We start from the raw sequence: 15,925 nt of genomic DNA, 5'->3' as shown, positions 1-15,925 counted from the left end.
TATGAACCACCACACAAGAAACAGAGGATTCAAAAGCCCTGCTTCCCTACACCCTCTGGAACATGGGAGCTTGAGAGCCACAAAATACTAAGCCCAAAACTTCCCAACTCCCCCACACCATTTGAGGATCATCTAGCACTCTCTTTCAACACCTGGGGTGGATAAGAAAGGACAAGCGCGTGCTGAACATCATCCACTCTGGTTATATGATAGAGTTTTCATCCCTACCTCCCTCCTCCAAAACTCCCCTCACTATCCCTCTTCGGGGACCACTCTAAGAAGAGTATTCTCAAACAAGAAGTGAACTTCTTACTGCAGTGAGGAGCGATAGAACACGTCCCTCCTCAATACCAAGAGAGAGGGTTTTATTTGGCCTACTTCCTGATATTCAGAAAGAAGGGTGGTTGGAGTCCAGTCCTCAGCCTCCACCATCTCAGCCACTTCACACACAAACTCAGACTGCATGGTCATATTGGCACCCATAATTCTATCTTTAGAAAAGAGTATGTGGTTCATGGCTCTTTATATGAAGGATGCCTACTTTCACATTGACATTCATCCCACCCACAGATTCATGGTAGGCACCAACCATCTTCAGTACAGAGTACTCCCCTTCAGAATAGCTGTCACCCCCAGCATCTTTACTGGTCGTAGCGGCCCATATCTGAGGTCATGGTCTCATTGTCCTTCCCTACTTCAATTACTGGCTCCTTGATGCCAAGTCCTGCCAGGAAGCCTACATGCCAACTTCCATGATGCTACACTTCCTCTCTTCACTGGGAATCATGTCTGCACAATCTCTGGACCTCATTAGGGGAACTTTAAATTCTATCACTGCAAGAGCATATCATCCCAATGACAGGTACTAGACCATGCACAATATCATAACTCATGTCACAAAGCAACCTCCATGTACTGGTCAAGACCTGTCTGTTACTCCTAGGTCATATGGCCTCTTGCACCTTCGTCACTCCATTTACAAGATTCCACTTTAATTGCCTTCAAATTTGGCTGCAGTTAATATACTCCCTAAGCTGTCATTCCATGAACCTCATGGTGACAGTTCCAGACAGTTCCCTCCTGTGGCTGACAAATCCTCATCAGGTGTGCGTCGCTGTGCCCTTTCTCCCTTCCTCTCTGGACAGGACCGTTATTACAGATGCTTCCCTATTAGGCTGGGAGCCCACATGAAGAGTCACACAGTACAAGGTGCCTGGATATCAAGAGTCGAGGATGCACATCAATATCCTGGAGCTGCGAGAAATACAGAGGAACGTGAATCCTTTCTTCCATTCATCTATGCTTACAGTGTCCTTATAATGTCAGACAAAGTTATGACTGTCTCTACATCAACAAGCAGAGAGGATCTGCCTCCGTGGGTGCAGAAGCAGTCAGCCTCTGGGACTGGTGTTTGGAACTGGTGTAATCAAAGCACCCTATCGACAGCTTGCCATCCTGGGAAACCAAATGTGCTTGCAGATTCCCTCAGCAGACATTTTGCAGTTGACTATGAGTGTGAACTCCATGATTCGGTACTGCACAATATTTTCATTCTATGGGAGACCCCAACCAGGGATCTGTTTCCCCCACAAGCAGACAGGAAATGTGCTACGTATTGCTCCAGAGGAGCCCTAGATCACTCCTAGAGCAACGCTCTGCCTCTTTGCTTGGACCAGTTCATCTATGCCTTCCCTCTGCTACCACTCCTGCCACAAGTTCTACTCAAAATCTGGCAGGACAGAGCACGAGTCATCTGGATCTCTCCATTTTAGCTCAGACAGTTCTAGTTTCCTAACATCCTATGCGTGTCATCCCGACCACCAATCTTCCTTCTAACGTTCCTTGAGCTCCTGACCCAGTGAAACTGCAAGATCAAGTACCTCGATCTGTGTCCCTCTCTCCACCTCATGGCTTGGTATTTGGATGGACATTATCCTTAGAATGTTCATGCTCCACAGGTGTATGAGAAATCCTCTGTAACATTAGAAAGGACTGTACTAGAAAATGTTACCTAGTTAATTGGAAGCGCTTATCTTTCTGGGCACACCGAAGAGGCATTCTCTCAGAGACTAGATATTCCTCTCCTCTTGGACTATATCCCATCTTTGCAGACATCAGGTTTGTCCATCCGTTCCTTGAAAGTCTACTTGGCAGTGATCAGAGCATACCATCCACCATCTCAGAACTTCTCGGTCTTTGCACATCCACTGATGATAGATTCTGGAAAGACCTAATAAGAACCTTCCCACCTACACAGAAGCCTATTCCCTAGTGGCACACAAAGGCCCCCTTTGAGCCTTTAGCTGCTTGCTTCCATGTCCCTCCTTTCCACAAAGGTTGCTTTCCTTGTAGCCATCACCTCAGCAAGAAGGGTTGGAGAACCTGGAGTGATGATGACAGATGCTCCATATGCTATATTCCATGAAGATAAGATTTCTTTATGAGTACACTGCAAATTCACCCTTAAAGTAGTTTTGAGATTTCACCTTAGCCTATCAGTTGGCTTACCTATGTTGTTGCCAAAACAACACGCTTCTGCAGAGGAACAAAGACTTCACTCCCTCAGTGTTCAGTGAGTCATGGCTTTCTACCTACAGAGAACAAAACCAATCAGGAAACCCCAGAGGCTGTTCATCGCAATAGCAGAAAGAGTCAGATCTCGAAATGGATCTCTGGCTGCATTCTACTCTGCTGTCAGCTTTCAAACCTCTCCCTCCACCATGGGGTAAGAGCTTATTCCGCCAGAGTGGAAGTAGCAACTATGACATCACTTCAGGCAGTACCTCTCCTGGACACCTGTAAAGCGGACATGTGGGGCTCCTTTCACGCATTTACAAGACATTATGCCTTGTTGCAGTACTCTTCTGCCGATGCCTTCTTTGGAATGGTGGTACCCTGCTCAGTCATACCATCTACAACCTCACACCCTCCTCCTACTTAGGTACTGCTTGTCAGTCACACACAGTGGAATGCAATAGGGACCATCACTTGAAGAAGAAGAAGAAGAGGAAGATACTTACCTGTAGCTGGAGGTTCTTTGAGATGTATGGTCCCTATCAATTCAACTTCTCACCTTCCTTCCCCTTTACTTCAGATCTTATCTGATTCACAGTTGGGGAAGGGACTGGAGAGATGGTTGGTCTACCCCGACCTTTATCCTCTCAGTCAGAGGCAAGAGGTGAGCCAGGGCACATGCATGAACCTATGGATTCTGATTTCAAATTCTCCATCTCTGGATGCATGATTCACATACATAACCCACAGTGGAATACAGATAGGGACCACAAATCTCGAAGAACTTTCAGTTACAGGTAAGTAAACCTCCTCTTCTTTTTTGTCTGTCTCTTCATATCTTTCCCTCAAATTTCCCTTTTTAATTCAACTTTGTAACTGGTATTTTAAATATGGAGCATTTAAATGTGGAGCATGGTTGTGTGACAGGCCCTACACAGAGTAAACTTGTATTTTAAATTATTTTGACACCCTTTTCAGCTCCATCCCTTCACTCACTTATCTTCTAAGTGTGTTTTTCATGTGAACCATCACCTCAATTTTTTTACCTGCTGGCTTCTCATTCTCAGTTTTTATTGCTGCCCATAAATTTTCCAAATTAAAATTTTACTTAGTGTTGTCTTTCATGTGATCGGGACATGGGTGGTCATTCTTTGAGGTCTGATCAAGAGTCAAGTCTAGTGGTCCGAACAGGAGTCAAGCATAGGGGTTAGAACAGGAGTCAGTAGCCAGGAATCTGAGCCCAGTGTCATAACTAGAGGGGTCAGAGTCCAGGATTAGAAGTAAAGTCGGAGGTCAGAAATTGGAGCACAGAGTCAGAACCAGGTTACCTGGAGTGGGGCAAAGCTGGGTCCAAGACAGGAGCAAGACTGGGAACAAGCAGGCACAGGAGCTATCACATCCAGGGCAAATGCTTTGAGCCGCTGATGAGCTTGAGAGCCGACCTGGTGACTCTTCCAACCAATCAGGCAGTGTGGCCAATCAGCCAGCCTACTTCAGCTCAGCTCCACTCATTAGGTTTCCCAGAGACTGGTTCTACTGCAGGCCTGATTCCAGACGCTACTTTCACCTCAGGACTTTCAGTCTCTAGCAAGTTGGTGACTCATCTGCCATTCCTGTACCTAGCTTACAACCGGGGCCGGTGCAAGGATATTTTGCGCCCTAGGCGAAAATTCCATCTTGCGCCCCCCCCTCCAAATGCCAGATCAGAGGGGCTGGGCTCAGAGCTGGGGGTCAGGGCTGTTGGGGGGATGGGGTCAGGGGGTTTCCAGCTCAGAGGGACTGGGCTCGGAGCTGGGGGTCAGGGCTGTGGGGGGGATGGGGTCGAGGGGGTTTCCAGCTCAGAGGGACAGGGCTCGGAGCTGGGGGTAAGGGCTGTGGGGGGATGAGGTCGAGGGGCTTTCCAGCTCAGAAGGACTAGGCTCGGAGTTGGGGGTCAGGGCTGTGGGGAGGATGGGGTCAGGGGGGTGCCTGGGGACACTGGGGCAGCTCAGCTCTGCAGGCTGCTGTTCTCTCTAGCTGCCCAGGCACAAGGGGAGCAGGAGAAGGGACCAGCTAAGGACCAAGGGGGCAGGAGCACAGGCACCTGAGGCTGACCCATGGGGAGGCACTTGCTTACCTTGCCCAATGCATGAGCGTTAGGGTCCTCTTTCTTCCTCCGCTCCACCAGACCACTGCTGAGGCTTTTTTCTTCTCCGTGCCCCTCGCTGGGGCTGATGTGGAGGCTGAGCCAGGGGGCAGCCGCGGCTTTCCTCCAGAAGCAAAGCCCTGGTGTTGCACCCCTGTCGCAGTGCCCCTGCCACGTGCCCTAAGCAGAGCTGCACAGCTCTGCCCAGCCGCCGGCGCCCGCGCTGGGCAACAAGAAAAATTGCAGAGGCTGGAGCACCTGCCCTGGGAGGGAGAGGGATTCTGAGCCTCTGCCTGCAGCTCAGGGATTCCCCTGGGTCAGCGCAGCCACCGTCAGCCTGAACCTCTGGGCTGCCGTGGCAGCACGCTGACCCCAGGGGTGCCCTGGGCTGCCGGGCTGCCGCAGCGGCTCCCTGACCCGGGGGGCGCCCTGGGCTGCCGGGCTGCCAGTGGCTCCCTGACCCCGGGGGCGCCCTGGGCTGCCGGGGCTGCCACCCTGACCCCAGGGCGCCCTGGGCTGCCGCGGCTGCGTCCTGACCCCGGAGGTGCCCCGGGCTGCTGGGCTGCCGCGCGGCGGCATGCTGACCCCGGGGGGGCGCCTTGGGCTGCCACGGCTGCGCGCTGATCCCGGGGGCGCCCTGGGCTGCCGGGCTACCGCGGCGGCTCCCTGACGGGGGCGCCCTGGGCTGCCGGGCTGCCACGGCTGCATCCTGACCCCGGGGGTGCCCCGGGCTGCCACGCTGGCACCCTGACCCCAGAGGGCGCCCTGGGCTGCCGCCCTGACCCTGGGGGCGCCCCGGCCTGCCGCGGCGGCGCACTGATCCTGGGGGCGCCTTGGGCTGCTGCGGCGGCACGCCGATCCTGGGGCACCCTGGGCTGCCGGGCTGCCGCGGCGGCTCCCTGACAGGAGTGCCCTGGGCTGCCAGGCTGCAGCAGCTGCGCGCTGACCCTGGGGGCGCCCTGGGATGCTGGCTGCAGGCAGCTGCTGCCACAGGCAGCTCAGACTGCCTCTCCAGCAGCAGCGGTTGCAACCATTTAAAAATTTTTTTGAGGGCGCCGCTTTTTGGCACCCTCAAATCTTGGCGCCCTAGGCAATCGCCTGGTTCGCCTAAATGGTTGCACCGGCCCTGCTTACAACTCCATCATTTCTGCGAACTGCTCAAGTTTTTACTAGTATTCCTTGAAAGGCCATGTGATCTGATGAAATGGGCACAGGACTCAGGAAATCTGAGGTTTAGGTCCTGCTGTCAAATAGTTGTGTGGTCCTGGGCAAGTCTCTGAATGCCTGTGGACCCTATTTCCTGATCTGTAAAATGAGGATAAGAATAATTACTACCTGTCTTGCATAGTTGTTATGATGATTTAATCAGTGTATGAACAGCACTTTGAACTAATAAAGTACTAAGTATTAATTAATAAGTAGGATTTTGGGTATCTCAGGGATACCATGTAAGTTCACACTATTCTGATTCATTAGCATAGATCAAAATCAGGATTTTAAGTCAGCAGTTCAGATTGGAGACATCTGCATTGTATAACAAGAGGTTCATTAAATCTTTTCTGATGCAACTTCCTGTTCTATGAATCCAAGCAGTCTAGTTACTGTTCCTTGTGGACAGAAACTTCTTCAACTCAGAGGCCCAAGAGAAATCTTTTGAAAGATTTAGTTTATAGGAATAAACAATGCAGCTCAGATACAGTAAAACTCATTTTGGATTTTAAAGTTCCTTTTCCCAAAGAATGGATTGTTAATTTACCAGTCAAAACAGTGCCAGCTTTGTTCATGTTCTGAAGCAGAGTATTGAGTTAGAAAGGTCAGATGCTCCAGAGAACCTTAAGAAACTAACAATTCTGTCACAATTTAAGACCAGTTTTCCAATAGTTGCACATTACAGAAAAGCAGAGTCTGATGGGATTTATCTCTTTATGAATTGCAGTAATAATCAAGGATAGATGGATTAGAACCTTCGGTGCCTGTGGGTACGTTACCAAAGACAGCATTGATTGATGACTCACAAACGTGACTTTTGTGGGATGGTCAGGGTCATGGCTTTGGAAAAGAACCCATTCCCCCACTCTGCATTCTTTACATCTCTGTAATGTGATGTAAGCTGTATCTTCTCCTGTTAATGAGCTCCTGGGACCATGAATTTTCTGCACTGCAGATTGCCCATATGCACACCAGTGAGAGGCAGGGTCATTTCATGGGGATAATGCACTAGACTGGGAGTCAGGAGACCTGGTTTCTATTTCTGACTCTGCCACTGATCTATAAGAGCTTGGGCAAGATACTTCACTTTGTGCCTCTGTTTCCTCCTCATTCTTTGTCTTGTCTGTTTAGAAAATAAACTCAGGGCAGATGACTGTTGTAAGATGGGGACTTGATCTCAGCTGTGGCCTTTCAAGACTATAGTAATATAAATAATAAAATAACTCTCTCATGCTCCCCAAACAGACATCTTATTATTCCAGAATCATGCTTTATTTAAGAGAAATAATTTATTGTACCAAACATGGTGGAAATCTCCACTAGGAACTAGAAGCATAGTAACTACTAAACTCATTCTTTCTTGTGATCTCTACACAATGCAGCTCTCCAGAAGGGAAAGTGTGGTCATTTAATAGAGGTGTACAAAATCTTTCAGTTGTTTGGAGTGATATATCTGTGAAACATCCAATTTGAACTATTTTACAAGCTTCCAAACCCATTGATCTTGAAAGGAGAGAAACAAAACCTAACTCAGAAAAGAGGTGGAGTGGAATCCTGAAATCAAGGAGATGCATGCACCCATGGCTGAAAGGCACATGTTTACAGCAGCAACAGTTGTTTTATGAATATATAATATTATTTGCCTTATGGGCCCCATGCTGCTAGAATAAAGATGATGTCGGGCACTAATAGCTGGTTGAATTCCAACTGGCAATACTAGTGGTCATGGGGAATGCCTCCAACAGGAAAACACACACACGCATGACTTCTGATGCAGCAAGAGAACTCTGATCCATTTCAAGTGACTGTTTCCTTGCAATGTTATAGCAATGTGAGGCTTAGGAATTATTGATACTGTCAAATTATTAATTCCAAGACAATTAGCTGAGGCAGGTTGACTCTCTTAACATGACTCAGAGAATTTGCAAAATGCAGCCTCTTCTGAAAAACCAAATGAAAAACAGCTTTTGATGTATCTCCTGAGTGCTTGGAGTAAACTCAACCAATCAGGTAACTAAAAAAAATAGTATGAGACTCAAACTGTATAATCTCCATCACGCGATCTGTCTCAGCCAAGTGCTGAAATTTGATGAATGAAATTTGTAATACCAGTGTCAGAAACTGTCTCAAAATATTTGAGGACATCCAGATGGGGCAAAAACTGTTGTGTCCAATTTCAAACATGTGACAGATGTTCTAACACCATTTTCGAACACCACTATGTTTATGGATATAGTTTGCACTTAAATGAAAACTGATTAGGAGTACTTTTGAGTTTGAAGTCAAACACTTTTGACAGCTCAAGTATTAACCCTCCGCAGCAAGAAAGCTGCACTATTATCACATATTCTGCTCTGTTAGAGAATCAGGATTGTTCAGCTGATGGGATGTTCTGAAACTCTTGGCTAACCTCACTCCAAGACCTGAAGAGACAAAATGCAAATGGAAATTATGTAAATCCTGTTATACATGTTTTATTTTCAATTCCTTATTTTTTTCTATTACTTTTCATACTGAAGGATCTCAAAATGTTTTTCAACTGTATGTACACAGGAATTATTTCTTACACTAATCAACTCTGTTGGAAAGCGCAATAGGATCTTCATAATTGCAAGTGGTGAGGCCCTCAATTTTAATTCTCTTCTGAAATGTGGACACTTCTAAGCACAATATTCCCTGACAATGTGCCGGACTGAAAGTGAAGAATGTCATCTCCTGAGTATGCTTCACTACTTCCTGTAATGGCATAGGTTTTCCTTTAGATAACTGCTCTTATGCCTGTTAAAGTAGATGTGATTACAGCTTCAAAGGCGTATTATAGCATATAACTTATTGATTGATTTATACAGATATATAGGTGGGTCTATGATAACTGCAAAGACTGTCAGAAGACTTTCAAAGGAGCCTCATAATCTCACCTTGAATCTTCAGCATTTCTCTGGCAGATGGCACTATATTTGACAATTTGATATGGCAATACATAAGCTATGTTCAAAATATTGCTACTGTAAATGGATCGCTTTTATAAATGTTTGTTTTCAGACATCAGATGGTTTTTAACTCCTGACATAACATAATAAGGTATTTTAAATAAAAAGAAATAGTATGAGACTCCAACTTTGTGACATCCATCATGCAACCAGTCTCAGCCAAGTGCTGAAATTTGATGAATGAAATTTGAAATACCAGCGTCCAAAACTGTCTCATAATATTTGAGGACATCCAAATGAGGCAAAAAGATGAGAAGTAATTCTTCCACTCTACTCCACACTGACAAGTCCTCAGCTGAAGTATTGTGTCCAGTTCTGAGTGCCACTTTCAGGAAAGATGTTGGCAAACTGGAGAAAGTCTGGAGGAGAGCAACAAAAAAAATATTAAAGATCTAGAAAACTTATGTGGAAAGCTTCAGCTTATGAGAAAAGATTGGAAAAAAATGGGTTTATTTCGTACGGGGAAGAGAAGACTGAGGAGGGGCGTGATGGCAGTTCTCAAGTACATAAAAAGTTGTTACAAGAAGGAGGGTGAAAAATTGTTCTCGTTAACCTCTGAGCATAGGACAAAAAGAAATGGGCTTAAATTGCGGGAAGGGAGGTTTGGGTTGGACAGTAGGAAAAAATTCCTAACTGTCAGGGTAGTTAAACACTGAAAAAAAATTGCCTAGGGAGGTTGTGGACTCTCCGTTATTGTGAGTTTCAGGGATGGTCTAGTTATTACATAGTCCTACCTTGAATACAGGGGACTGGACTAGACCAGGTCCCTTCCAGTCCTACACTTCTATCATTCTGTGAAAAGTCAGCATCACCAATTGGTAACTAGAAAGAGGCTGCGAGGGAAAAGACGTGTTTCTATAAGTGATTCACAGAAACATTCTCAACCTCACCTGGTAGGATGTGTGTGATGGGGAGCAACTCTGGAACAAGGTGACCCCACCCAGCTGCACCTGAAGAGCATTCTCCAGCTAGTGGTGGAACTTATTAGGGAGCCAGATAGCTCCGAATGGGCCTGACAAGGTAGAGAGAAGGCCCTACCCTGAGAGCTCCAGAGAAAGGGCAATGCAGAAACCTCCTGTTGGAGAGGAAGAACCTGTTGACTGAGCCCAGTGGAGCTGAAGGTTCAACTAGTACCTCTTCTCTCACTACTGTGAGACAGACTGCAAGACTTTGACAAGAGAGTGGGTAGTAGGAAGGAGCTCAGGGAGGCAACCATAAGGCACTCTTGTGTACTGGACATTTGATAACCCTCACAGGGTCCTTCAGGGAGATAAGACTGAGTGTTAACTTGGTCAGAGGGTCAAGTCAAGCCCCAATAAAAGACAGACCCCCATCCGGTGTGAAAGTGTCCCAGTAGAAAGACTAGAGGCATGACAAACAAAGATCTAACCCCTAACCACCAGGCAGCACCACCAGCAAGCTCCGTCCATCACAATGTGTCTTGGGGACTCTGTCTAGCGATTGGCCAGTTCGCATTGTTAAGGCAGTATGGGGATGAATTTTAAACAACAACTTTCAAATATAAAAGAAGAAAAACCCCTCCAGGCTACCACAATGTGAAGTAAAGAGAGTTTCACATCAGAACGCTGGTTCTAAACACACTTGAACTTTGGGGGCCAATCTGACACTCTCTGGCTTCACATCAAATTTTAGGCTATTAGCCCATTAGTGTGGAATTTGAAATTTGCATGTGTGTCTGAAAACAAAATGTCTGGAAATTAGTTTTTTCCTTTATTTACTTGTCATTGGTCCATGTTTGCCCTTCAACAGCTGACGAGAACAAAACAGCCTCTTGAAACACCATCTCCTGTTTGTTTTAGGGCCACATCCTCATCCCATTGAAGTCCATCAGTTTGGACAGGGTTTGACCAGTAGGAACTTATTTACATCCTGTGTGTTTTTTATTTGTTTTATTTAGGCAGATGTATCCATTGTGATTCATATTGACCAGTACAACCCTTTAAAGCACATATCAAAATAATAAAATGACAAAAATTAATCAGTGAGACTCCCAACTGTGTCTCAGAAAGTTGATTCAAACACCAACTAGTCTTGGTGAACAGAGAATCCATTCAACCTTCTTAGAAGGTCAGCACACTTGGGCTTTGTCAGACCAATCAGGGAAGCAAACTTCAGAGCCTTCTAATGAGAACAATTTGCTTTCCACCCTTCCTCCCCTTTCCCAACCTATAAGTGTTCAACTTAGAGGGCTGCAAGTATGAGGACTCAGTTGACTTACAGAGAAGATGGCTCATGCAGTCAGGTTGTGATCTTGGTTGTAAATTCATGTAGCCACAATGAAGTCAGATATTCTATCAATAGCTAAATAAATAATAGCAACAATGCAACTGATATCAGCATTTGACCCGTAGTTGCTAAGGCAACCAAGGTTCAAAATGTGACATTACCCAGGATACAATCTGGACTGCAGAACAGCTGTGTCATCTTAATTCTCCAGCCTGGGGTGTCTTTTATGCTGCTATGCTGTCAGAACACCCACTCCTAGCCTGTTCACACAGCCATCAGCATGCAAATTCACTCCCAGAGCACTCTGACCAGTCACTTATTAATTATGTACAGGGTGATATCTGCAAGCTCTTAGTCCCAACCTTGTTCCCCCAGCAATATGTGTCTTTTACTGTCCAACAAACTATTGAACAATGCAAGCTCATAGAAAGACTGTCATTTCATCAAAGGAAAATGATATATGCACCAGCATTGTTATCCCAAAAGGAGTTTCCCACACATTGGTTAATCCAAACACATTGGTTAAAGTAAAGCAATAAGATAAGTATATTAACTGCAGAAAGATAGATTTTAAATGATTACAAGTGATGATGAATAAAAGTCAGGGCTGGTTACAAAAGAAAGAAAAGAGTAATATGCAAGCTAATACTTAACTTAACAAGCTAAGTAAATGTAAAAGCAAAGTCTTTGTCTCACCATATACGCAGTTGTAAATGTCACAGGCTGGGTGTCATTTCAGCCTGGGACCACTCTGTCTTAGTTTAGTTCTTTGAGAGTTGATGCCATGATTAGAGAGACAGGAGGAGGAGAGATGAAGTCAAATGTTTTTCTCCTTCTTTATAATTCAATCTTTTGTGCTAGAAACATCTGTGCTGAGTCATGGTGATGCACAGTCCATTGTGGATGTGAGCTTTGAATCATCCCTGTGATGAACTGTAAATTTCTTATTTACACCTCCCATCTGCTGAAGGATGGTTGCTTAAGTCGGTGATGCCCCTTTAACACAAGTCGGGGGTGCTAGTGTATCTTTGTCTCTGAAAAATTGGTATGCAGGACCCAGAATTACTATGTATTTCAGTAACAATCATACATTAGAATCTTATAACCTCACATATAGTGCCGCTGCACATATTTTGACAGAATAATGATATTCAGCAGATTATGACTTTTCAAATGGTACCTTACAAGGCATAGTTTGTACAAAATTTATCATAGTCTTGTAAAAATGGTGACCATAATAATATAGACTGTCACACAAAACCTTTAGGCTTTCTGGATCAAACTCAACACATTTAAATTTTATCTGGGAGGAAATCAATGCAGTAGCTAGTGAAGTCTACACGACATAGGTGTAATAGGCTTCTCATGAGTAGCACCCCTAAATAATTGAGTAGCCACATTCTACAAAGTGATCAACTATTGGAGGGGAAACAGAACCTTGAAGTCAGACCTTGGCAAGTAAGTGAAAGAGGAAATGCTTTTCAAAGAGTAAGTTTATAAATATATTTTTATTTTTAAATGCCCACGGTGACAAGGTCCCTCACCAAAGGCTCTTACGTAAATTAAGCTGTCATGGGATAAAAGGGAAAGTCCTTTCATGGACTGAGAACTGGTTAAAAGACAGGGAACAAAGGGTAGGAATTAATGGTAAATTCTCAGAATGGTGAGGGATAACTAGTGGTGTTCCCCAGGGGTCAGTCCTAGGACCAATCCTATTCAATTTATTCATAAATGATCTGGAGAAAGGGGTAAATAGTGAGGTGGCAAAGTTTGCAGATGATACTAAACTACTCAAGATAGTTAAGACCAAAGCAGATTGTGAAGAACTTCAAAAAGATCTCACAAAACTAAGTGATTGGGCAACAAAATGGCAAACGAAATTTAATGTGGATAAATGTAAAGTAATGCACATTGGAAAAAATAACCCCAACTATACATTCAATATGATGGGGGCTAATTTAGCTGCAATGAGTCAGGAAAAAGATCTTGGCGTCATCGTGGATAGTTCTCTGAAGATGTCCACGCAGTGTGCAGAGGCAGTCAAAAAAGCAAACAGGATGTTAGGAATCATTAAAAAGGGGATCGAGAATAAGACAGAGAATATCTTATTGCCCTTTTATAAATCCATGGTACGCCCACATCTCGAATACTGTGTACAGATGTGGTCTCCTCACCTCAAAAAAGATATTCTAGCACTAGAAAAGCTTCAGAAAAGGGCAACTAAAATGATTAAGGGTTTGGAGAGGGTCTCATGTGAGGAAAGATTAAAGAGGCTAGGCCTCTTCAGCTTGGAAAAGAGGAGACTAAGGGGGGATATGATAGAGGTATATAAAATCATGAGTGATGTAGAGAAAGTGGATAAGGAAAAGTTATTTACTTATTCCCATAATACAAGAACTAGGAGTCACCAAATGAAATTAATAGGTAGCAGGTTTAAAACAAATAAAAGGAAGTTCTTCTTCACACAGCACACAGTCAACTTGTGGAACTCCTTACCTGAGAAGGTTGTAAAGGCTGGGACTATAACAATATTTAAAAGGGAACTGGATAAATTCATGGTGGCTAAGTCCATAGATGGCTATTAGCCAGGAAGGGTAAAGAATGGTGTCCCTAGCCTCTGTTCATCAGAGGATGGAGATGGATGGCAGGAGAGAGATCACTTGATCATTGCCTGTTAGCTTCACTCCCTCTGGGGCACCTGGCATTGGCCACTGTCGGTAGACAGATACTGGGCTAGATGGACCTTTGGTCTGACCCGGTACGGCCGTTCTTATGTACATTTTCTGTTGAGGTGAAAATTGTGTTGCCTTACCAAAGACAGAAGAACTTATACATGGAACAAAATAGATAATTTGAGGAGGTGAGGGGGTAGTTTTGTGCGTTTGGATTAATGTTTGTTGAATGTGTAATCAGTGTAGTGGCAAATACATATTTGTTCTGACTGCAGAAGAAAAAATGTTGCTACAAAACTATTATGGGGATGCTTCACTGTAAACTTTGTGCTGTTTGCTGTTTCTGTCCCTAAGATTAGCACCTGCAGCTAAACTATGTAGGATTAAAATTATAAGTGCTATTAATTCTCCTGTTTCTGAGTATAAGCCAATTGCTATCTGAAAAAGACATTTTCCCCTATAGCATAATATTGTAAAATTAATCAGGTGTGTTATACCTGGGCTTTACATCTCCCTCTGAAACATCTGGTACTAGCCACTGCTGAAAGCAGTGGATCAGGCTAGATGGACAATTTGTCTGCTGCAATTTGTTTAAATGTATATCATTAGGTTTTAACTATTAAAATCTGATCACTGGGGGATATTTTCTACAAGTTCTAATTTTTATTTCCTTCCTCCCTCCACCTTTTAAGGAGCTTCCACCCAGAATTCCAATGCAGTGGAGCCCGAAAAGCAAGCTGACAACACAGTGAAAATGGCTGGGGTTATAGCTGGCCTTCTGATGTTTGTTATTATCCTCTTAGGAGCTATGCTCACCATCAAAAGGAGGTAAGTCTCTGCTTTGCTTCCATTGTAGAGGTACTGGCTGGGACTGCTTGTATTTTACTAAAACTATTACCTCAGTAGAGATAAAACTCTCCACTTGTGTTCATGTAGTGGAAAGAATATGGGGGGTGGTGGTGGTAGTGGTGGTGATTTATTTGTATCAACGTAGCACCTACAAGCCAGGGCTCCATTGTGCTGGGCACTATACAAACTCAGAACAAAAAGGCAGTCCATGTCCCAAAGACAAGGGACAACAGATGGAGGCAGACGTTTGGAAGAATACAAGGAAACAATGAGATAATATTGGCCAGTCTGACAGACAGTGGTCCCAGCCCATCAGCAGCTTAACCATTGTCAAGTGTTTTGGAGGCATCATGAGAAAAGAGTTTTGAGGAGGGCTTTGAAAGAGGATAATATGTTGGTTTTTTGGATATTTACGGGGAGCTCCTCCCAAATTAAGGACAGCATGGGAGAAAGCACAAAGTGGCTTGTTTGAAAAATTAACTGGGCAATAGAGGCTGACATCATGAGGCAGGAGTCAAGATCTCCAAAGGGACTGAGAGATGATAGATAGGGTAGGAGTAGGCTATGGAAGGCCTTGAAAGTGAATACAAGTAGCTTATATTTGATGTGATAGAAAATGAGGAGCCAGTGGAAGGATGTAAAGAGAGGAGTGACATGGTCAAAGTGACAAACTAGGAAAATCTTTGCAGCACCATATTGAATGGATACCAGTGGGGCAGGGTTGCATTTATCAAGGCCAGAGAGAAAGATGCAAGATGATGGGAGCATGGATAAAGAGTTTTAGCTGTGTGTGTGGATAGAAAAGGCCCTGTCATAGAGATGTTATGCAAAAAGAATCAGCAAGTTGTAGACATAGTCTAGGTGTTTGGACCTAGAGAGAGGGCTAAGCTGAAGAAGGCAGGTAGAATGGAGGCGCTGTCCACAGCAATTGAGAAAGGAGGTAGCAGGGAGAGACAGCAGGGAGATTAGAAGGAAACAGGTTTGGAGGAGGAGATCTATAAGTTGTCAGAATGGATATGGTAGTTGAATTTGCATTCGTAGATGACATTATCCAGAGAGAAGGTTTGAAGAAAGAAGAGGACCAAGGACAGAGTCCTGTGGAATCCCCCACAGAAAACTGGTAGGAGGATGAGGACCCTCCAGAGGACACACTGGAACGATTATAGAGGTAGGGGAGAATCAGGAGAAGACTGAGTCCTGGAAGCCAGTGGAGGACAGGATTTCAAGAAGAGGAGCATAGTCAAGTGTGTTGAAGGTGGCTGACAGGTAAAGAAGTATGGGGACGGAGTATTGATTCTAAGTTTTGGTGAAGAAGATGT

At 44.7% G+C, this 15,925-nt stretch overlaps 2 protein-coding genes across 6 annotated transcripts in view; one reads left to right on the top strand and one right to left on the bottom strand.

Moving 5' to 3' along the window:
* Window positions 1-15,925, bottom strand: part of LOC127030720 (uncharacterized) — a 549,169-nt gene that overhangs the window by 405,929 nt on the left and 127,315 nt on the right. The window lies entirely within an intron of this gene.
* PTPRT (protein tyrosine phosphatase receptor type T) overlaps window positions 1-15,925 on the top strand; it is a 778,873-nt gene that overhangs the window by 650,587 nt on the left and 112,361 nt on the right. For all 5 annotated transcript variants that reach the window (XM_050917254.1, XM_050917256.1, XM_050917255.1 and 2 more), the window contains exon 14: window positions 14,450-14,585. In XM_050917254.1, the coding sequence (XP_050773211.1) occupies window positions 14,450-14,585 (136 nt within the window). The remainder of the gene's footprint in view (window positions 1-14,449; window positions 14,586-15,925) is intronic.

The sequence above is a fragment of the Gopherus flavomarginatus genome, chromosome 11 (assembly GCF_025201925.1).
Source record: "Gopherus flavomarginatus isolate rGopFla2 chromosome 11, rGopFla2.mat.asm, whole genome shotgun sequence".
NCBI classification, from domain to species: domain Eukaryota; kingdom Metazoa; phylum Chordata; order Testudines; family Testudinidae; genus Gopherus; species Gopherus flavomarginatus.
The sequence above is the reverse complement of the archived record's forward strand: the minus strand, read 5'-3'. Positions and strand labels throughout refer to the sequence as shown.